We start from the raw sequence: 22,007 nt of genomic DNA on the forward strand, positions 1-22,007 counted from the left end.
TACAATGTGGTCAGCGTGTCACACGCTGCGTTTCGGCACCGCTTTTAAACCTGGCGCGACCGTTAAAACCGACATCGTATCCACACAAAAAGATGTCACTTCAACGAAGCGTTTACCGGTTGTGTAACGCAGAAAGGGGGTAATCCGCTTCACAAAAACACACAAAGTCCGAGGCTGTCCCACTTCTCCCGCGAGCCGTGTGCGTGCAGTAGTCAAGTTTTGATCCGCTCTAGTTCACTCACTGACGAGTACGTTTGTGGGCGGGGTCTGTAGGCGCTCTTCCTTCCTCTATTGGTTCTTTCAAATGCCAGTCTTAATACTACGGCCAATAATTTTATAGCATATTGAACGCTGTAAGGGAAAAAGTAGAATTTCGCGATCCAATTAAAAAGAGTGAATCCCGGACGAAGAGGAACATTTTTTCCCCTTAACTAAAATCTTTGTCTACAGTTACTAAGTTTTTCCTATATATATTTAAAAAGCGCACTCCCCGTATGTACAATTACAGACTATCTTATTCAATTTATTGGTACGTGATTTTTAGATTTTGTTTATATTATATTAAGCATTAATTTGTTATTTAAATAAACAGCATCTTAACCTTAAGTTATGTCGATGTGGAATCTCTTCAAAAGGAGCAGGGAATTCTGTCTTAATCCTTTCTTGCTATGTTTTCAGATAAGAAATGTTTCCTATTTGCTATCCATTTAACCACGCAGATTTTTTTTCATATTATTCCCTCGTATTTATTAATATCTGTGATTATTTTCATTCTTGGATCTCAGTCGGTTACTCTGATCCATCGGTTACGATGGACTGGACAACCTATTTCATGAAAAAAAAAACAAAGACATTTAAACGAAAAACAACTGATACTCATTTTGCACCCGGACCACACTCTTCATCCACAGATTTGGATTTTATACATTTTTGAACACTGATCGATTTTATACATCTTTGAACACACAGTCGTTATTTCCAAAGATACCCGTTTTTAGCTGTTTTCCCTAAAACTCTTAAGCCACTTTTAAAAAGTCAATTTACTCGAATAACAGTAACTAGGCACTTATAAGTGACTTAACGTCACAACAGCCAGACAAAAACATCAGTAAACAGAGCATCAGGTAATAAACAAAATCAATTCCCAAACACACTGACAAGTACATTCGTTGTATTTGTACCAGTTGCGCTGTTGCGATTCCGACGCGACTGGCGGTGAACAGAGAACTTCCTGCGCTGCTTCGCAGGTGTGGAAGAGAAGCGTTGAACGTTGCCATGGAGCCTGAGGACACGCTCCGACTTGGCTTCACCTGTCTTTGTGTGTCACTGATTGTTCCACCCTTTTTACGAGGTATATCACAAAGGTAAGCGAGCTTAGTCAGGTCCTCCATCTCTACTACTCTACTCTGCTCAGTCCAAATCCTGCTCTACTAGAGTAGGTGCCTACAACCTCCTGCACCACACATCCATACCTGCCCATCTTTTTAACAGATCTTCATTACATCCTTTACTCCAGCAAGTGTTGAGGGGGGTGGCTGGGAGAATAGTGGTTCGAGCCCCAGGCATTGGCACTCTTGCACCCGAAGGCTGCAGGTTTGAATGTCACCTCCGACTGCAGTACCCTTGAGTAAGGTCCTTACTCTAAACTGCTCCAGTGAAAAATTACTCAGCTGTGTAAATAGGTAAATAGTTGTAACATTGTAAGTTACTTTGGAGAAAAGCATCAGCTAAATGAATAACTTAAATGTAAGTTTGATGCATTAGAACACTTAAACATATATGGGTAACTATTCATCTTCACTAAATGACAAGTCAAGGTCATGCCCCCATGTCGCCCTCAATGCATTATAAGAATCAGCATCAATAGTGGATAAAACAGTGTGTAACACAGAGATCAGACCCCTGGAATTGTTCCATCAGCTGTTTTTCCAACTTTATTTCACTCTCACACACACACAATCTGAAACCGCTTGTCCCATACAGGGTCCCAGGGAGCTGAAGCCTAACCCGGCAACACAGGGCAAAGAGCTGGAGGGGGAGGGGACACACCCAGGACAGGACACCAGTCTGTCACAAGACACACCAAGAGGGACTTGAACCCCAGACCCACTGGAGAGCAGGACCCAGTCCAACCCACTGCGCCACCACACCCCCTTATTTAACTAGCTCCTTACTTTATTCTCTTTTTAGTTCTGCAAAAAAATATGTATTTACTGAAGTCCATTTTGGGTAAACCGAAATTATTTCTTAGATAGTTGCTACGGATTTGGAAATAAATATGATATAGTAAATCCAACAGCCCTTAGACAAAGTTTTGGGGGGAGACCATAATGACACTCCGTTTGGGATCCCCAGATATCTTTTAACATCTTCCCAGTGTAAAAGACTGCCAAGTACAACAAAATTTTCTGAATTTTAAAAAATCAGCCAACAAATAACAAGGTATATTTTGAAATAGTTTTATTTTAAGAAGTTAGCATGCTTTAACTGGTTTACACTGGAAATTGTCATTTCAATTTTGTTTTATGTGTAGCTGAAGTTACAGCTGAAATGTAGATTTGTATAAATTAATGGAGTTTCTTTGTACTAATTATATTCAGTGAGCGATTTAGTCAGTATATTAAATATCATCATGTTTACCTTTATCACATCTGGAAACTACTGTAATGAGTTGATTACTTGATAGTAATAATTTGTTTTGTTTAATGGAAGAGTTGGTAGCATACTGCTTAGAGCTGCTGCCTTTAAACTCAAAGGCCACAGGTTTGAATCACACCTCTGATTATATTTGCATTTATTCATTTAGCTGATGCTTTTCTCCAAAGCAACTTACAATGGTAAGGTACTTACAATTATTTGCCCATTTATACAGCTGGGTAATGTGACTAGAGCAACTTTTTTAAAGGGTAAATACCTTACTCAGGGGTACTACATTCGGGGGGGGGGGATTGAGCCTGCAACCTTTGAGTCCAAAGGCAGCAGCTCTGACTACTATGCTACCAACTGTCCCCTGATTATAGTATCCATGAGCAAGGTATTTACCCATAATTGCTCCAGTAAAATTATCCAGCTGTATAAATGAGAAAATAAATATAAGTGGCTCAACCTTGAGGGGGGGTGCACAGTGGGCTTGACTGGGTCTTGCTCTCCAGTGGGTCTGGGGTTCAAGTCCTGCTTGGGGGGCCCTGTGATGGACTGGTGTCCCACCCTGGGTGTGTCCCCTCCCCCTCCAGCCCCATGCCATGTGCCACCAGGCTAGGCTCTGGCTCCCCATGACCCTGTATGGGACAAGCAGCCTCAGATGGTGTGTGTGAGCTCAACATTGTAAGTTGCTTTGGAGAAAAGTGTCAGCTAAATGTAATAATGTGTTCATTTTCTTTATATCACTCCTTTGGCTTTAAATCCTAATTTTTCTAGATGTGAAACTTGTGTTTTGTCTATGTTATCAGTGGTTTTGTAACTAGGCAGTAATTCCCTCCGGGGAGAGGAGGCCTCGTCCGCCAGTAGGGGTCCAGTCTTGTTCTAGTGGATTATACTTTCCTTTATTAAAGCATTATGTATAACATGTTATGAATACTTAGTCTTTGCTAGGTGGTTTAAACTGAGCATGTAACACAAATATTTAGAAAAGAAAGCCAACTTCCCCTAATTAAGAGAAAATGGCCGAATGCAACACATTTGGTCTCTGGGTGTTCCCCAAATGCAAAATAACTTCCTAACAATTAATCCCGCCCCACCCCGCACTGGCCCCTGACGTCTGCCAGGCACGCCCGGGTCTAATATTTATGACTAAAGAGGAAGTGTAGAATGGTAAGGAGGAAGCACACAGGTACGCAGCAGAGGAGAAGCAAAACTTCATATGTGACTAAAATATACAGCTCTACATACACACACACACACACACACACACACACAGAGTCTGAAACCGCTTGTCCTGAGCGGGGTCACGGCGAACCGGAGCCTAACCCGGCAACACAGGGCACAAGGCTGGAGGGGGAGGGGACACAGCCACGATGGTACGCCACTCTGTTACAAGGCACCCCAAGCAGGGCTCGAACTCCAGACCCACCAGAGAGCAGGACCTGGTCAAACCTGCTGCGCCACCATATATAAAAACAGAAAATCTGACCTTGCAACACAAGCAACAAGACATAATGGTGGGAGGTTATTTTCTGAAGATATTAGTGACAAATTTGTGAAGCAGTTTTTACAGCTGAGAAAAGCAACAGGGTACAAGAAAAAACTCTTTCAGGAGTTTATAATTTTATTTTATGCACCCTTAATATCATACACACACACACACACATTTTCAGAACCGCTTGTCCCATACGGGGTCGCGGGGAACTGGAGCCTACCTAGTAACACAGGGCGTAAGGCCGGAGGGGGAGGGGACACACCCAGGACGGGACGCCAGTCCGTCGCAAGGCACCCCAAGCGGGACTCGAACCCCAGACCCACCGGAAAGCAGGACCGTGGTCCAACCCACTGCGCCACCGCACCCCCGCCCCTTAATATCATTTGTTTAAAATTTCAGAGTTTTTAGTTTAGAGCTGTCTGTGTTCTACTGTCTGAGACTAAGGGGATCATTTCCAGCTTTCATGGAAAAATAACACAGCACCCCGCAGAGGAACAATAAGTTTAATAATGACAGAATAGCTGACATGTGAAGGGCTGGGTCAAAGTAAGAATTCAATTCAACTCAATTTAAATTATTTTTGGAGAATGCTTTTTAACCAGGGTGACACAGCACTAAAAAAAATTCTAGGGAATGATACAATAGAGAAGGGCAGCAATTACAGTTAGCTATTAGAATAAACCAACTGGCAGCTGAGGAGAGGAAAACAAAAAAAATTCTCGCCACAAAGACAAGGAGAAAAATAAACCTCTGGGGGGCCAAGTACCAGTGGCTGCCCACCCCTCCTGGGCATTCTGCTGTGGGTGCATCTGGGATCTGGGTGCATAGGTGTAGTACAAAAGTGAAGCAGCTCAACAGTCCATGGAAGCCAAGGCCAGAAACAAGGCTCCTGGTTGATCCTGTTGTTCAAGGTTGGCTGCTGGTGGCTCCTGGCGACAGAACAGTGGTTGCAGGCGGCAGCTATCAGTTCCAGGCAAGTGGTGCCCTGTCCAGAGAGCTTCAGTACACTAGTGCCATGTGGGAGTGTAAACTAGGAAATATTTACAGAAAAAGTAATGATTTATGGTGAGCCTATAGATTTCATTTCCTGAGAAATACCTAAACCTTGAAAGTTGGCAGATCATGAAGAAATGTTTCATAAACCAGTCCCAAATTACATTTGATTTTAATTATTTACTGAGCAGTGATAATTTCTGCACTGTATGATTAAAATGTCTATTCAATTAAAGCTTCAGCTTAAAGATATACCTGTATATTTAATATTTTCATGTGTAATCAATATTTCTATCAACTGGCATTATGTTGATAAAGATGTTTTGTCTCTAGCCGTTACAGAACATGTTCAGGGAAAGGAGGTCACTGTACTAAGATATACTATTGCTTTGGAACCATGCTATAAATTCCAAATATTTCAAGGCTGGAGAACGTGAAGAGTTGCACATGCTTTTGCTTTTAATATGTTTCAACATATAACAAAGGTGCCATTGGGATTACGGCATGTAACCTCCAAAGGCATTTCCTGAAAACTGGAATAGGGCAGTAGTGGCTTTGCTGGTTCCAGGAGCTCCATGGGGTATGCAGGTTTTACTGTAACACACATCTTTAGGTGCATCTCAGGCCTTTACAGCACATTTTGACCAATATTTGAGGTACATTTACATTAGTACAAACAATGCTGTATGTCAGGGATGAGAAACTATAGCATTGATTTTCACAACAAAAATATGTACTTGACATGACTAACAGTATCAAGGTATGAGGTAGGACTAGTTTAGGGTGAGCTACCCCACTACTTCTGCTGATATGTCAGACATGAAAAATATCAATTAACTGGTTACAGAATCTCCAGTTGACAGACTAAAATGTGATGAAAAAAAAAAAAAAAAACCCCACACACCATCTAAATGCTGCTTGAAGTGGCCCAGCAACCACACAAGAGTATAGATCATCTGCCACAGAGCACCAAAATGCAGCTGTGTATTTCACACTGCTGACACATGATTTATAATTTGCTCTTAATAAATCCAATTCCTCATCTTTTAAAAAAAAAAAAAAAACACATACCACTTTTCGGAGTACCCAGCTTACATTGTACAGCGTGATTCTGCCGTGTCCCTGGTCAGAGGACTCGATAGAGGTGAATCTGTTCAAGGCCCTCTGGGTCACTGTCTTTTCCCAGGTACACATTGTAGTTAAGTGGCAGCTCTTCCACCCACTCATCTATGTCAATACTTCCCTGTGAAGATCAACATAGTCCAGTAGCCAAATTAATCCACTGAAGTACTTTGAGATTCAAAAACTTTCACTTGATCAGACTAATTTATGTTCCATCGCCCCCTTATTAGTATTATGTACCTAACTGGTACTGGGCAAGCCTAGCTTTATGGACCACACATCTGTATAAGTGCAGAAAAATCAAAGTAATTACAGCTGTGGAAGAAACTAACTTTGGAAACTTCTGTTCTTTCTCAAGTAGATAATGTGGCTTTTTCAGGACCGAAATAATTAAGGAATTTTATTAGCAAAATAACTATTCGTCATTAAAATATACTTGGTGATTCTAACTGCCTTTGCGCCATCTGCCAAAAGGACCTAGCCATAATATTTAACTGTTAAATGTCCCCCCCCCCAAACAGGATGTTCTGAGATTATATTGATATTACAGTAACAACTACCTTAATAGACAAAAAAAATAATTACACTTACATTTTTCCCTTGTAGTGGAGAAAGAGCCTCTGTAATACTAGGCACAGTAACCAGTAGTGAACCTTTTTTTCTGACATTCCATCTGATACACTGCCATGCCCTAGGTTAAAGGGAGACTGTTAAAGAGCGGTCATTTTTTAATCAGTTTCAATATCAATTCTCCAAACATTTCTAACTTGCAGTTATAGTGGTTTATTTCTGTATCAGTTGAGATTCCACCCTCAGCGTGCACTTTAGTCAAGTCCTGCCACCAGTCTTACCAGTAAACATGATGCCTCTGCTTTTGATCGTACCGATCCCATTTTCCAAACAAAAGTAAAAACTTATGTTATTGACAGAACCCAAGGAAGGGATTCCATGTGTATTACTTTCCCGTTACCTTATTTGGGCATCGAGTTCAAGGAAATACTCAAACACATTATTCATAATAACAACATCAGCATTCTGAAGGAGGGTTACTTGAGAGCAGATGTCTGCATGTATGATCTGAGGGAAAAAGAAACAGAGCTGGAATATGCAGTGATTGTTAGTGATAACACCAAACATGTACCTTCCAGCTCTGACAATAAAGGGAAAGAAATACACTGAGAATGGAAAGAAATCTTACCTCAATTCGGTCAGCAAATCCATACTTTTCTACGATCATCTTCTGAAGGCCAATGAACTCAGCACTGATCTCCACTCCGACAAGCTTAGCTGCTGAGCTATAGAGGTACCCCTAGTAAACAATTACACCTCACAGACAATGTTTTTGACTGAAACATCCATAAAGCATGATCTCCTTGAATCTCAGCTACACCTTTTTGGGTAGTAAATCATATTCGTATTAATATCATCAACTATTTGCAGCTAAGTTAGGTTCAAGCTGTATGAAGCTTGCCTGTTTTCCCTGAGTTTGAGCTCAGTCATGCACAGAAAGCAGTTGTAGACCACTTCTCTACCCTTCCTTCCTACAAAAACCACAAGTCAAACTCTACTAGAGGGCACTTGCCCCCCCCGAGGGTTTGCTTTTGGAAGCAAAGATGTGTACCCTTTCATATATTTAAGCATACTGCTAATGTACCTGGTGTCTCCATGATGCAATAGCAAAAAGACTTATTTCTGAGCTGATCACTTAGCCTTTGTATTGAATGCTCTAGTCTTTACACTACCATGCACAAAAGTCAGCTTTCCACCATTATGATTCTCTCCAAGTCTGTACTAAATATATCACAGGATTCATTTTTTTTAAAAAAAAATGGATGTAAAGAGATTCACTGTATTTTGACTGGTTTATTCGTACCCCATATAGCACAGCGCCCAACCGTGAGCCAACGTCCACCACCAGCTGGCCACTTAGGTCTGGGAGAACATGCCTGAAGATGTACTGGAGCTCCATGGTGGAAAAAGAGTGGGAGATGAACTCTGGCCACAGAGGAAAGTGACGATTAACTCAACTACGAATATTAACATATTTTGTTAATATTGTTCTGTTCTTGAGCATTTATGGTGGAATTTTTCTAGAAATCACTTAAAAAGGAGAACACTTTTTGCAAACCTTCCAGACTCATTACTGCTGCAGTGGTGAAAGCTTAACATGAACAATTACTTATTTCAGAGTATAGGCATCCTTTGATTTACAGATTTAGTCTGTTCCTGAAAATGGTGTGGCCATTGGCATTTCAGATAAAGAATGACCATCTCCTATTACTTCAAATGAGGAAAAATAAAGCATTGTCAGCCCATCCAGATACCCCACATATTGCTAGAAAACACCTATCAACCAATGATATCAGTACAATATAAAAACACATTTAGGACACACAACTGAACTTTTGACTGATCAGTTCTCCACAGGATGAGCATAAACCAAGCAGAAGTGCACTGAGGATGTCATGTTTATTATGAGTAAGTTTATAAAACTGTGCACAGTTACTAAAAAGCATATGCATAACCCGAAAAACCGCCAACTAAATGTTTCCTGCTAACTGCTCTGCTGTCCACTCAAAGCAGCACTTTCACATTCCCAATACGTCAGTCAGAGAGATCTGGACTGCACAACACACAATAAATTTCATTATACAGATTTTTTGTTCCCTAAATCAACAATTAGTCATTAAAAGCAAAGAGCCATTATACCAAAATTTTACATAGTTTGTAAATCAAGGGATGCCTGTAGTTTGTCTTCAGAGACCCTATGATATGTGAAGAGGGGGATCTACACCTACAGCAGAAAAATCATGATTTTGAAACTGATTTAGCATGCTAAAATTTGATTTAAAAAAAAAAAAAAAACTTGCCTTAAGTTTACAAATTTAAAGTAGTAAAAACATTTTTATGACTACTATGAACTCATGTAAATGAATAGTCATTTCTTGTTTGAGTTAGCTTGGCAGAGCTCTACATTTCTGACCATCATCAGTGAACTGACCAAGAGGGGCCGTTCTGTGGGACCCACATTGGAGGCAGTAGTACCGGCTCATCTTGCCTTCCTCGCAGAGGGCGTCCACTATGTCCTCGTCATACAAGAATGCATCTACGTGGACCAGCGGCTTGGGGTTTTGTTGTGCCTGGAAAGTTGAATTTCTTAATGTTAATATATTCTAATAAAGAAAGAATGCAAAAAAATTATAGCACTTAAGGTTCCCTCAAAACTTTCAGGGTCTTCATTTAGACATTAATCTGATGCTTTCCTCCAAAGCAACTTGGAATTTTAAGCTACTTGAAATTTACCCATTTATACAGCTGGGTAATTCTAGTGGAGCAATTTTAGGGTAGTTATCTTGCTCAAGGGCACTACAGCTGAAGGTGAGAGTTGGAGCTGTTGCCTTCGGACCCAAAGGTCGCAGGTTCAACCGCTACACCACTAGCTGCCTCTTCACAAAAAAAAAGTGTTCTCCTGGGAATGAATCATTAGCTATATATAATGCCCCCTTTTTTTAAGCTATCAGAAGAACAGCCATTTTTCCTTCTTCTGCTAAACCCAACAGACTTTGCAGGAGCAGGAGTTCATGCACACAAGTGCCGTTCCTAATTCAGCACTAAGGCTAAGCAATTCATGGAGTCACATGAACAGGTTTAAAAATAGTCGAAAACCAGAGCCTACGGTACCTTCTGGATGGCGAAAGACTCCGAGGAGAACGTGGCTTCCACCGGCAGACAAGCCCTGAGATCCTCTGCAATACTTTGGAGGGTAACTTTATCATTGTCACTGAAGTAGTCATCCAGTTCACCTGAAAGAATATTGCTGGGCACTTATTAAAAAGTAATGCTAAAAAGTTTTTCTAAATTTTTTTTTTTTTTTAAATGAAAACCCACTGTTGCTGTTAGACACCCACAGTGACTACAACCCATCAATTTATTTGGCCTTCAAAAGCAATGAGGCTCATAGCAGCAATAATCACTCCATTATTAATGGATTTCAGTCCAAAAGTCACATTGTGCATCTTCACTGATGAAAAGTAACATTGTTCATGCGTGCAATCACATTTTAACTTCAACTACAAATTTAATACAAGTTTTTCCAAGGAATTTATTCAGACAGATGGTCCCTGCTTGTGGGAAAAAAAATAAAATAAATAAAATAAATAAATAAATAAATAAATAAATAAATATAAAAAATATACTACTTTGAACACTGCTCCAACAGTACAGATCATCATGCCTTTTCAACAAACTGGGGGGGCGGAGGGGGACTCAAAATTATTATACAGTCAAGACTTTAATTTAACCACCCTGATTATAAAAAACTTACTTTGTCGCCTATTTACTTTTATTCATTATTGTACACACTGTAGTCAGCGTAATGGACAGTATTACCTGAGGTTTTCATCCATTGTATCACTTTTGAAATCGCCCCGATATCTACTCGCGATAACAGCTGCATAATTTCATTTTTTGCAGCTGAAAAATTCATTTGCGCAGCCGCTGTGCCACAAGGGAGCCGCTACTTGGCCTCAATAGCCACGCTGTTCTGTCATTTCATTGAAATCTACACAGCGCTCGCCTTTAAGGTGGATCGTGTAAATTGTGATTACGTTCTAAAATTTGTCTGCAGTTGTGATAAATTGAACTAACTATGAGCAATAAAATGAAGTGCAATCAGATTAACAGACGCTGTGTGCAGCAGGTTAACACTGGAGGACAATAACGAGTCAATATTAAGAAAAACACTTTTATAATTAATACAGCGCCACCTTCAAATCCAAGGGAATCAGAATAAGTGACGTAAGCGACGGAAGTCTTTTTTTGTCTTACCGGAGGCTGATTTGTTACAACCTTCTCGTTACCCGGAAGTACAACTGTGTTTCCGTGGGTTTATTAGGCCTCTGTTTAGATGACGTCGGCTGTTGTGAGTTTTAGAACAGAACGCAGTGTTGGATAAAGGTATGATACAAACTGTAATTCTTTTTGAGGTTTTTAATGCGTAATTTTCTGAAAGTACGTTGTTCATGTAGTGGTAGTCTGAAAAATTCCTAACTCTTTGTTGTAGAAAATTTCTTCGGACTTAGCCCAGCATGCCATGCATCGTTATCATTTGCCTCAGGCTCAGACTAGACTAGTGACTAGTCTAGACACAGTTTTTTGGTAACATGATATATTTTTATTCGTTTCGTATCTTTTTTCTTTGAATTGTGTAAGTGGCGCCAATCATGTTTGCGACTGGGAAGTTTTGTATGATGATATTGAACTTCATAATTTCGATACATTCCTGATTAGTCCAATGATGTTAATCAATGTTCCCTGACGCGCTACGTGCAGCTCTCTCTCTCGTCTCGGTGGCAGAGATTGTCGACCTCGGCTCCACTGTGACTGTCCCGTATGGACTGATACCGCACAGCACACCGGTATTTGAACTGCAGCCCAGGAGTCTCCCCTCCTTCCGATCAGCGCCCGTTTTCTTAAGTTAATTTGAGGTAACAGTTTCTGCGTCACTACAGTGACAGTACTGCCGCTACCTACACGCTGCTAGTGTGTCATCTTTTCCACCTTGCTTTATCATGAGTTGTGTGTGTGGTTGGTTTTTTTTTTTTTTTTTTCCTTTTTAACAGAGGCTGTCAACATGGTTTTAGCGGATTTGGGAAGGAAAATAACTTTGGCGCTGCGCTCGCTCAGCAATGCCACCATCATCAACGAAGAGGTATCTTACCCGCTTTCTGTCTTCATTGAAGCTCTGATATCCTATTTCTGCACTGCTTAGATCTCTCTTCTTGTTTGTGTTCCCCCTTCCCCCTTAAGATTGTTTGACAATCATGTGCTTGAGCTCTGGTCTAAGTACCTCAGTTCAAAGTGCCTTCCATTTATTGTGCCAGTACAAGTTCATTTACATTTAATCATGTAGCAGATGCTTTTCTCCAAAGTGACTTCCAATGAACTCTATGTAGTGTTATCATCCCACACACCTTATTCACCAAGGTGACTTACACTGTTAGGTACACTACTTACAGTGGGTCACTCATACATACGTCAGTGAAACACTCTCTCTCTCTGTCACTCACACACTAGGGGTGAACCTGAACTGCCAGTCTTTGGACTGTTGGAGGAAACCAGAGCACCCAGAGGAAACCCATGCAGGCATGGGGAGAACATGCAAATTCTACACAGATTAAGCTGGGATCGAACCCATGTCCTCTCGCACCACCCAGGTGCTGCAAGAGAGCAGCTCTACTCGCTGTGCCACTGTGCTGCTGGCTTATTAATTAACTTATTTAATACTATATATTTACACACACACACATTTTCTGAACCGCTTGTCCGATACAGGGTCGCGGGGAACCAGAGCCTAACCCGGCAACTCAGGGCGTAAGGCTGGAGGGGGAGGGGACACATCCAGGACAGGATGCCAGTCCATCGCAAGGCACCCCAAGCGGGGCTCGAACCCCAGACCCACTGGAGAGCAGGACCCGGTCCAACCCACTGCGCCCCCCACTATATATTTAATACGTACTTATTTAAAATATATTATTTACATTTATGAGCAAGTCACAATACTAAGCTACTTATAATTATTTACCCATTTATACAGTTGAGTAATTTTATTGGAACAATGTAGTGCAGCTGGAGGTGGGAATTGAACCTGTGACATTTGGGTCTGAAGGCAGTTTCTTGAACCAATACACTGCTAGCTGTCCCTTTTAGTTTTTATCTCTTCTTAACAAGAGGGTGGTGTTTGCTTTTTTAGCATTGAGATAATTTAGAAACAGATTTAGAATAGCTGTTTTATTTGAAGTAGGTGTGAAATGCATTTTCTCAGAGGAGTGGTTGCCTAATGGAAATTAGTCCCAGGTAGTCCCTGCCATTTTTGTTTTCCCCAAATTTGACTAGGTGTCCTACCACTGTGTGTGTGTGTGTGTGTGTGTGTGTGTGTGTGTGTGTGTGTGTGTTTCAAATTAAAAAAAAAAGAAAACCGACTATGAGTGTTGTGCAATCCTGTCCAGGATATAACCAATTTTTCCCCTTCTCTTTGGTGGGAATGGCTGTCCATCACTGTGACTAAAATAGTAAGATTTTACTGAAAATGGATGCATGTATAATTTCTGTGGATTAATCCAAAACTGATCCTTTTTTGTTGTCACACAGGTTTTAAATGCTATGCTAAAAGAGGTCTGTGCTGCTTTACTGGAAGCTGATGTGAATATCAAACTAGTAAAGCAGCTCAGAGAAAATGTCAAGTAAGTAAATTTTTAGCCTTTCAGTCCTTTTGAAATTAAACTAAGTGCTTTGTAACCTTTGATTTTAATGGCATGTTTTACTGTGGGACCTAGGTTTAAATTTCTGACTTTAGTCAGCTATGAAATGAAGTTTCCAAACACAGCGTTGCATGCAGTAATACCTAGAATGTTCTGGGTGTCTGTGACTTTATCTGGATAAAGTGACTTTGGTCAGACAGTTTTGTCCTGCTTCTCCTGGGGAAGGTAAGGATTGTGGTAAAATGATGAGTAGACAAGACTTCAGATTGTGGATGTAATAAGGGAATGAGTATGCTTTTTGTGTACCTTTAGTTTGTAGGACTGTTATGTTTCTAGGGGAATCAATGAATAAATGACTGACTAAATTTTGGGGATCATTGTAGCAACTTTTCAATGTGAATATTTTATATTTCAGCAAAGAACTGTTTGTCCTACATTGATATTTAATATGCTAGCACTATCATTCTGCTACTTATGAGAAGTACTGCATAATATTAACAATCCTGAACATAAATTGTCTTGTGCAGTGATTAAACTTTTTTTTTTTTTCTTAGGGCTGCCATTGATCTGGAGGAGATGGCATCAGGTCTGAACAAGCGAAGAATGATTCAGCATGCGGTGTTCAAGGAGCTTGTTAAGGTTAGTATGTAATACCAGTCTTCATCTGCTTGTCCTGCAGAAAGAAGCTATATGTTTGAGGAGTGACACTGAGCACAGTAATTTAGCTAGCTTTAATAATAACTTATGCCAGCTTTATGGTTTGAGTTATCATTTTCACTTAACAGCTCAAGTCTAGTTGTGTATTTGCCACTAGATATAGAAAAAAATAAATTGTACCTAGAAATAAATTCAGTTAAATTTATTTTTATAGAATGCTCTTCTCAAATTGTGAGAGAGTGCTGGGCAAAGAAACAAAACTGTTGATTAGACTAGCACAACACATTATCAATTCTTTTATTTAAGCTATAAGTATGCCTACTGGTCACAGAGGATAGGAATAAAAAAACTCCCAACTGAAAGTCAGGGAGGGGGGGGACCCCATCTGGAGGTCAAAGTGTCAGTGGCTGCCCACCCCTCCTGGCCATTCTAGATAAATAAGATGTTTCAGTTTATACTTAATAATAGCATTGTTGCTATATGTTCATTTGATCTCCCCGTTCAAAACTGCTAGATTAAGATGAGTCTGAACTCAAACAATTTGATATTTAATATGCCTTTTGAGCCGCATGACTTCTAACAATGCTTGATGCACAGATTTTAAAATGAGGAATGTTTGTGTAGTTTGCAGCTATAGCTTCCTTATATTCAAAAAAACTAGGTCTGTTGGGGGGGGGGGGGACCAGTCAGTTGGCTCTGCTCATGTGCCGCACATGTTAGCTTTAGATAGTAAAAGGAAAAAATCTTAATACACTGGTCCTCAACTTGTGAACAGAACTGGAAGTTTGCTTTTTTTTAAATTGTTCATAAATCCAACTGCTAGTAGCATAATGGTTACAGCTGCTGCTTTTGGGCCCAAAAGATGCAGGTTTGAGTCTCACTGTCAGCTCAAATACTCTTGAGCAAAGTATTTACGCTGAAATTGCTGCAGTAAAGAAATTACTCAGCTGTATAATTGGGTAAATAAGCATCTGGCCACTTTCACTTTGATTCATCTGCACCATTAAATCTAAGAAAAATGTACCTTAGTTTATTTGCTGGTTAGGTTGTATGAAAGTCTCTGTAGTATAACACATGACTGACTTTTATTAGTGCCAAGCTACACAAACCAATTTACAATGACCACATTAAAATAGTGGTTCCCCTACTTACGAGTTTAATTTGGATCGAGAGTTTGTTCACTACTCCCTTTGGTAGTAGATTGTGAAGCGAAGCAGACAAGGGGCTCTTCATTTCTGTGCAGTTGCTGGTGTAATGTGTTCAGTAAAAAATGTGGTATTGAACCAACACTCTTCCACATGAATCACGTATCCACATCTATCCATATTTGCTGGTTTTGAAATTGACTTGTTTATGTCATGATGTATGTTGCTTTAGAAAAGTCTGCTAAATGAATAAATGTAGTCGAAATGTCAGCGACCTGAACATCTCCATTGGCTGAGAGGCAGTGACACCCCCCCCCCCGAAGGAACAGTGCAGCAGACTCTCCCTCTGTCTCTCTAGATTGTAAATAAGAAAGCATAGTAAAGAACCCTGGCTGGAGCTGGGTGTTGATACTCTCTAGGAAGCTATTATTTAAAAGCACTCTGTTTGCACACCAAATCAAGGTTTGGATGTGATGTGAGTTTATATTTATTAAAAAAACACTAAATGCATCTCAAAGCTTGTAATGGTAAAGTTTGTTGAGAGATCATAAGTTCGAGGGGGGGGGGTGTGTGGTGGTGCACGGGTTTAGCAAGTGACCACTGTGTGGTGTCTGGGGTTCCAGCCCTGCTTGGGCTGCCATGCAAGGGACTGGTGTCCCGTCCTGGGTGTGTCCCCTCTCCCCTCGGCCTTGTGCCCTGTGTTGCTGGGTAAGGCTCTGGCTTGCTGTGACCCGGCTTGGGACAAGCGGTTGTTGATGCTGGTTGGGTTATAAGTCGGGAAACCACTGCATTGTCTCCACAGATTTAAATTTCATTGTGTTTTATAGCTTATTGAAGGTCAGATATTGAAATGGAGACTTTCATTCCGTAACAGAAATTTAGAAAAATACCAGTGAAGAAAATGGAACTAAAAATAAACTAAAATATTTGTATATTTGAAAATGTGCAACTTGAACTTTGGTAACATAAGTGTCCAGTGTGTATTGTAACCCTTCTGGAGCAGTTTGGGGGTTGCCTGGACATATTCTATCTAGTCAGTAGGTGATCTTCAAGGGGTCAGGAAGCAGAAGTGAGGCAGAGATCTTGTGATCCTGAACCTAGCAAAAGTTCTCACCCTGAGACTAGAATAGACAAAAGTATGTTGTAAATACACAAGTTTTTGAGGCAGCAGCTGATATAGTTGTAAGCCATAGGCTCTTACCATCAGAATTGTCTACAGTAAAAAGTTAATGAAACACTTCTGCAGACCTTGAGGGGCAGTTTGGCATGTTGGATGGCAGTATTTGACTATCGTTACAGTTGGTGGACCCGGGAGTGAAGGCCTGGACCCCTACAAAGGGCAAGAGCAATGTAATCATGTTTGTGGGCCTTCAGGGCAGTGGGAAAACCACAACGTGTTCAAAGGTGAGTAGCAGTACTATTCCTGCCAAAAGATAGTGACCGAATTAGAGGCTTGTTTATAAATCTGGATATTGTCCTGTTAGAATGAGAACACAAAAATTTCAGCAATGCACTCCTTTAAATTATTACACTAGATTCAAGCTGTGAATGTTTTAAATTGATTGCTCATCTTTTTTGTAGCTGGCCTACTATTACCAAAGAAAAGGCTGGAAGACCTGCTTGATATGTGCTGATACATTCAGAGCTGGTAAAATATTAATTTATGACCACTGCATCTTGTGTAAATCCCGCCCCTTTAATTTAAACATGTCACAGTAATGCATATTTTTTCTTAAGGTGCCTTTGATCAACTGAAGCAAAATGCAACAAAAGCCAGAATTCCTTTCTATGGAAGGTATGTCATGTCAACAAAAGTGCTCAAGGCTATAATCTTTGATTTAGGAGTTACTATGGGAAGTGCAAGAATATTTATACTCATACATTTGTGCATTGCTATATCTGTGAGCTTAATATTTTTATTTGGCCATTATGACGTTCAAAGTCATATGATCAGCCTTTGTGACCCCCCCCCCCCCCCTTCTTTTGATTTTGTGTAGTTTTCATGTATAATAACTTCAGTTCTTAAAACAAAATGACATTGTTACAAGTGTTTTTCTGAAGGTTAAAATTTGTAATTTTCTGATTGTTCCCAGTTACACCGAGATGGACCCTGTTGTCATCGCTGCAGAAGGTGTTGAGAAATTCAAGACAGAGAATTTTGAAATAATCATTGTGGATACCAGCGGTCGACACAAACAGGAGGACTCCCTGTTTGAGGAGATGCTTCAGGTTTCCAATGCAGTGGTGAGTAAAGAATTGTCCCCTCTGCTCCTTATTCCTGCCAGCCATGTACTGATAAAATAGTTCACTGCAAGTGTGTCCTTTTTTGTGTTCCTTTTTAAAAGCAACCAGACAACATTGTATACGTAATGGATGCCTCGATTGGCCAAGCTTGTGAAGCTCAGGCTAAAGCTTTCAAAGACAAAGTGGATGTGGCATCGGTGATTGTTACCAAGCTGGATGGGCATGCCAAGGGTGGTGGTGCTCTGAGCGCGTAAGTACTGAACACCCTTTCAGATGTGAAAGCACTGGATTCCACTTTCTGTAATGTCCTGAGTATCCAGTGACGTCAAAATCTATTGACGAGACATTTGCTTCACATTTCAATGTAAAGAATGTCAGGTAAAACAGTGGATTTCAAATTTGTATTTTTTTTTTGTGCCCTGAGGATGCTTTGAATTAAATACTAGTGTTAAAAGTTGTTTTTGATGCATCTGTGTAGAGTTGCTGCCACTAAAAGCCCAATCATCTTCATTGGTACTGGAGAGCACATTGATGACTTTGAACCTTTCAAGACGCAGCCGTTCATCAGCAAGCTACTGGGTAAAGATTTTCTCATATGCATTACTTTCACACCATAACCAGTGTCAGCCAACCGTGATATGACCTTTTATTTTAATAATTTATTGCTCACTATTTTGTTAAACTGGAACAGATACTTTTTACTGTTGAAGAAAAGCAAAATGGCAGTTTTTTTCCAAGTATGAGCTACAATTTTTGGAACTTTTTTTTTTTTTTTGCTAGGCATGGGAGACATTGAGGGTTTGATAGATAAGGTGAATGAGCTAAAGCTGGATGACAATGAAGAACTGATTGACAAACTGAAACATGGTGAGGACACATCCCTTTTGACATCTTAATCCATTCACAAGCACAAAAGATCTTTAATGAAAAGTGATTAGAAGTCTATCCTTGAATGAGATGTAATCTAATATAAAAGAATTAGTGGTATGTTAATGTTTTTGAAATTATAAACTTGTGTGATGCTTGTCTTTAACAGGTCAATTCACATTGAGGGATATGTATGAACAGTTCCAGAATATTATGAAGATGGGGCCTTTTAGCCAGATCATGGTAAAATATTAGTCTTTGTATGTGTATTTAAAATTTAATACTTGTATATTATCATTCTTCTAAATACAGTGATCCCCCCCCTTATCTGCAGGGGATATGATCCAAGACCCTCAGCGGATGCCTGAAACCGCAGATACTACCTAACCCTATATATAAAATTTAATTTTTTTTTTTTTTTTTTTTTTTAAAAAAAAAAAAAGGGTTCCTTGAACACAAGCACTGTGATACTGAGACGGCTACTAAGTGACTAACGGGCAGGTAGCAGATACAGCATGGATACGTTGAACAAAGGGATGATTCTCATCCTGGGCGTGATGGCGTAATATTTCATCATGCTACTCAGAACAGCGTGCAATTTAAAACTTATTTCTGGATTTTTCCATTTAATATTTTCAAATGGGGATAACTGAAACCACGGAAAGCGAAACTGTGGATATGGGCTGACCACTAATTTCGGAAGTATTGACATTCTTATTCTTTTCAACTTGGTCCTCAGTATACAATAAATCTTATGAGAGAGAGTCAAAAGAATTAGAAGTAATGAGTTTTTCCTCATACTCTAAAGAGCCAATAAATTATTTGAAGTTCAGTCTTGCTATAAACATGTATAGTAAATGTTAAGCACTACCATGGTGAAATTACCACAGTGCATACTGCCAGTCTGCAAAGGTAGTGTCCTCTCTTAACAATTTTGTATTTGCTTAACTAGTAGCAGTCTTCATCTTGATTGTATTCTGGAGACCTCTGAATTTCCTTTATAGCTCCATTTGTACATGTTCAGGGAACGATGTGACTGTATTACCTTTAAAATTTGTGACCAGAGCTGTTTCCACTTGGTGTTTCAAGGGTATGATTCCAGGTTTTGGAACAGACTTCATGAGCAAAGGGAATGAACAGGAATCCATGGCCAGGTTGAAGAAACTAATGACTATCATGGATAGCATGAATGACCAAGGTAAAAAAAAAAAAAAAAAAAAAATGCCACCATGAGGCAGTAATTGGTAAAAGTCAAAATACAAATTGAGTATTATGTTTTTTTCCCCCACTTTAAAACTTGCAGTATACAATACTGTTGGTGTAATATATTATTGTTGCTGTTAGTCTTAACACAGTGTGTATGAAGAGGACTTCAGGACATTTGTGTTTAAAACTTGAATGGCTTATCATAAAGACTTGCTGTTAAGCTAATAATGCAAGTTGTAGCATGTTGCTTAACCCTATAGAGCTGGACAGCAAAGATGGTGCCAAGCTATTCAGTAAACAGCCCAGCAGAATTCAGAGAGTGGCAAGAGGCTCAGGAGTGGCCACACGAGATGTCCAAGAGCTGCTCACCCAGTATACAAAGTTTGCTCAGATGGTGAAGAAGATGGGTGGCATCAAGGGACTCTTCAAAGGTCAGTGTCTTTAGGGAAATGGGTCTTGTTATAACTTTCACCTTAATTTATTTTCTGAGTATGTGGACAAGACATGACACATTCAGCTATCTTGATCTATTTAAATCCTGAACAGCTTGAGTAAAATGTTGCCGTTTGTATTATCAATATAAGTATATTATGCTTTGAGAGTGTTAAACCTCACATTTTCAGAAATATTTTACAGCTTTTATATATGGGGGGACAGTTGGTAGCATAGTGGTTACAACTGCTGTCTTTGGATCCAAAGGTTGCAGGTTTGATCCTAACTTCTGAATGCAATACCCTTGAGCAAGGTACTTGCTCAGAATTGCTCCAGTAAAATTACCCAGCTGTATAAATGAGAGAAAAAAAAAAAAAAAATTGAAAGCTTGTAACTTTGGAGAAATTCATCAGCTAGATGAATTAATGTAATGTCCTCTGAAGATGCTGTGCAACTGTTTGTTTTGCAGGTGGTGATATGTCCAAGAATGTCAACCCCTCTCAGATGGCAAAATTGAATCAACAGATGGCCAAGATGATGGACCCAAGAGTTTTGCACCACATGGGTACGATGCCTCAGAATTCTGTGCTTGCTGGAATTTTTTTGGGGGGAGGGGGTTGGGTCATTCAGCAGTTGGTAACAGTGCTTAGGGCTGCCTCCTTCCCCTTGAAGGACCCAGGTTTGAATTCCTTCTCCTGCTGTAATATCTTTGAACAAAGCACTTTGGTAATTAAGGACAAATTTAGTCACCCATTTATTAATGGGTTAATGACAGGAGGTATCTATGTTGCAAGTTATTCTGAGAAGTAAGGAGGTGTGGAGGCGCAGTGGGTTTGGCCTATGCCTGCTCTCTGGTAGGTCTGGGGTTCGAGTCCTGCTTGGGGTGCCTTGTGATGGACAGGCATCCTGCCCTGGATGTGTCCCCTCCCCCTCCAGCCTTCACCCTGTGTTTCTGGGTTAGGCTCCAGCTTGCCTTAACCCCGCTTGGGATAAGTGGCGTGTGTGTGTGTGTGTGTGTGTGTGTGTGTGTGTGTGTGTGTCACTCTGACGAAAAACTAAATGGATAATGTTAAGTTACAATTATTTACCCAACTATATAACCTGGTAATTTTACTGGAGCAGTTTAGGGAAATACTTGGCTCAAAGGTACTACAAATAGAGGTGAAATTCAAAGCTGTTACCTTCTGGGTCCAAAGGCAGCAGCTCTTAACACTATGCCACTAGCCATCTTCTCTGTGTAGGCCTAGGGTTCTGTTGTGCCAGGTAAGTATGCTCTGCTCAGGTCTTGTGCAGAGATCCGTGCTCCTGGTGAATTCTGTATGTGGATGGCGCTACAGTGCATGCGGAAGAAGGCTGAATGTCAGCGTGCACATAATTTGAATAATGCATTTTCATTTACAATGGAAACGTCACTCCGTTTTAATATTCCGAACTAGATAACCTCGCCACAGAATCTTATAAATGGCAAGCACTATGGGTGAATTTACATGTAAGGGAATAAATGGAGATGCAATGGGTGCATTTGTTGTGATTGCAGGTGGAATGGCTGGCCTGCAGTCCATGATGAGACAGTTTCAGCAGGGAGCAGCTGGCAACATGAAAGGAATGATGGGCTTCAACAACATGTGAAGAGCTGAGCCTTAATAAAACTGAATCCACCTTTATTTTAAATAAGTATGCAGCAGAGGATCTCCCCCACCTTCCTCTGATCAATTTCCCTGTCTCAAAATAAACAATAGGCACAACGTAACTGGAGTTCCTACAAAAACTGATTTAATAGATGTGTTTATAACTGTATAAATGGATCGTCGTGTTTCACGTTTAGAATAATGAGGATAGGTGGTTTATGGCGAAGAGCGTGAGGAATAAAATGCTAAGAATCAAATACTTGGTGTTTGGCACGCAAAGTTTTGGCAGATCATGTAATAAAATTTGTATGGCTTAATT

The 22,007-nt window shown here is 40.2% G+C and overlaps 3 protein-coding genes across 6 annotated transcripts in view; 1 reads left to right on the forward strand and 2 right to left on the reverse strand.

Annotated features, from left to right (window-relative positions):
• Positions 1 to 223, reverse strand: part of baz1a (bromodomain adjacent to zinc finger domain, 1A) — a 29,767-nt gene extending 29,544 nt beyond the window's left edge. For all 3 annotated transcript variants that reach the window (XM_018734815.2, XM_018734814.2, XM_018734813.2), the window contains exon 1: positions 117 to 223. The gene's annotated coding sequence lies outside the window, so the exon portion shown is untranslated. The remainder of the gene's footprint in view (positions 1 to 116) is intronic.
• Positions 224 to 4,675: 4,452 nt separating this feature from the next.
• On the reverse strand, positions 4,676 to 10,781 carry LOC108923786 (uncharacterized). The gene is made up of 9 exons (XM_018734743.2): positions 10,640 to 10,781; positions 9,932 to 10,053; positions 9,252 to 9,390; positions 8,124 to 8,245; positions 7,449 to 7,559; positions 7,221 to 7,327; positions 6,842 to 6,941; positions 6,224 to 6,371; positions 4,676 to 5,165 (listed from the first exon to the last, which is right to left on the reverse strand). The coding sequence occupies exons 1-8, from the start codon at positions 10,734 to 10,736 to the stop codon at positions 6,255 to 6,257; spliced, it is 915 nt and encodes a 304-aa protein (XP_018590259.1). The 5' UTR covers positions 10,737 to 10,781; the 3' UTR covers positions 4,676 to 5,165; positions 6,224 to 6,254.
• A 328-nt stretch (positions 10,782 to 11,109) lies between these two features.
• srp54 (signal recognition particle 54) lies at positions 11,110 to 21,997 on the forward strand. Of its 2 annotated transcripts, none has more exons than XM_018734654.2 (17): positions 11,110 to 11,206; positions 11,582 to 11,736; positions 11,872 to 11,960; positions 13,400 to 13,491; positions 14,064 to 14,148; positions 16,611 to 16,715; positions 16,893 to 16,959; positions 17,049 to 17,106; positions 17,405 to 17,555; positions 17,657 to 17,805; positions 18,034 to 18,134; positions 18,336 to 18,422; positions 18,592 to 18,665; positions 19,512 to 19,620; positions 19,889 to 20,059; positions 20,530 to 20,625; positions 21,598 to 21,997. In XM_018734654.2, the coding sequence occupies exons 3-17, from the start codon at positions 11,883 to 11,885 to the stop codon at positions 21,687 to 21,689; spliced, it is 1,515 nt and encodes a 504-aa protein (XP_018590170.1). In that variant the 5' UTR covers positions 11,110 to 11,206; positions 11,582 to 11,736; positions 11,872 to 11,882; the 3' UTR covers positions 21,690 to 21,997. The 2 variants fall into 2 exon arrangements, with proteins under 2 accessions (XP_018590170.1, XP_018590171.1); XM_018734655.2 differs by having other exon boundaries at positions 11,606 to 11,736.
• Positions 21,998 to 22,007: the final 10 nt, after the last annotated feature.

This window comes from Scleropages formosus, chromosome 3 (genome assembly GCF_900964775.1).
Source record: "Scleropages formosus chromosome 3, fSclFor1.1, whole genome shotgun sequence".
NCBI lineage: Eukaryota > Metazoa > Chordata > Actinopteri > Osteoglossiformes > Osteoglossidae > Scleropages > Scleropages formosus.

Excerpts from the sequence above, each read along its gene's own strand:
- srp54 (XM_018734654.2), top strand. The coding sequence starts at position 11,883 with ATGGTTTTAGCGGATTTGGGAAGGAAAATAACTTTGGCGCTGCGCTCG. Across the intron at positions 17,806-18,033 it reads GGTGGTGGTGCTCTGAGCGC|AGTTGCTGCCACTAAAAGCC; the intron begins GTAAGTACTGAA and ends GCATCTGTGTAG. Across the intron at positions 19,621-19,888 it reads GGATAGCATGAATGACCAAG|AGCTGGACAGCAAAGATGGT; the intron begins GTAAAAAAAAAA and ends TTAACCCTATAG.
- LOC108923786 (XM_018734743.2), bottom strand. The coding sequence starts at position 10,736 with ATGAATTTTTCAGCTGCAAAAAATGAAATTATGCAGCTGTTATCGCGA. Across the intron at positions 10,054-10,639 it reads ACAATGGATGAAAACCTCAG|GTGAACTGGATGACTACTTC; the intron begins GTAATACTGTCC and ends ATATTCTTTCAG. Across the intron at positions 6,942-7,220 it reads GAACTCGATGCCCAAATAAG|GGCATGGCAGTGTATCAGAT; the intron begins GTAACGGGAAAG and ends CCTTTAACCTAG.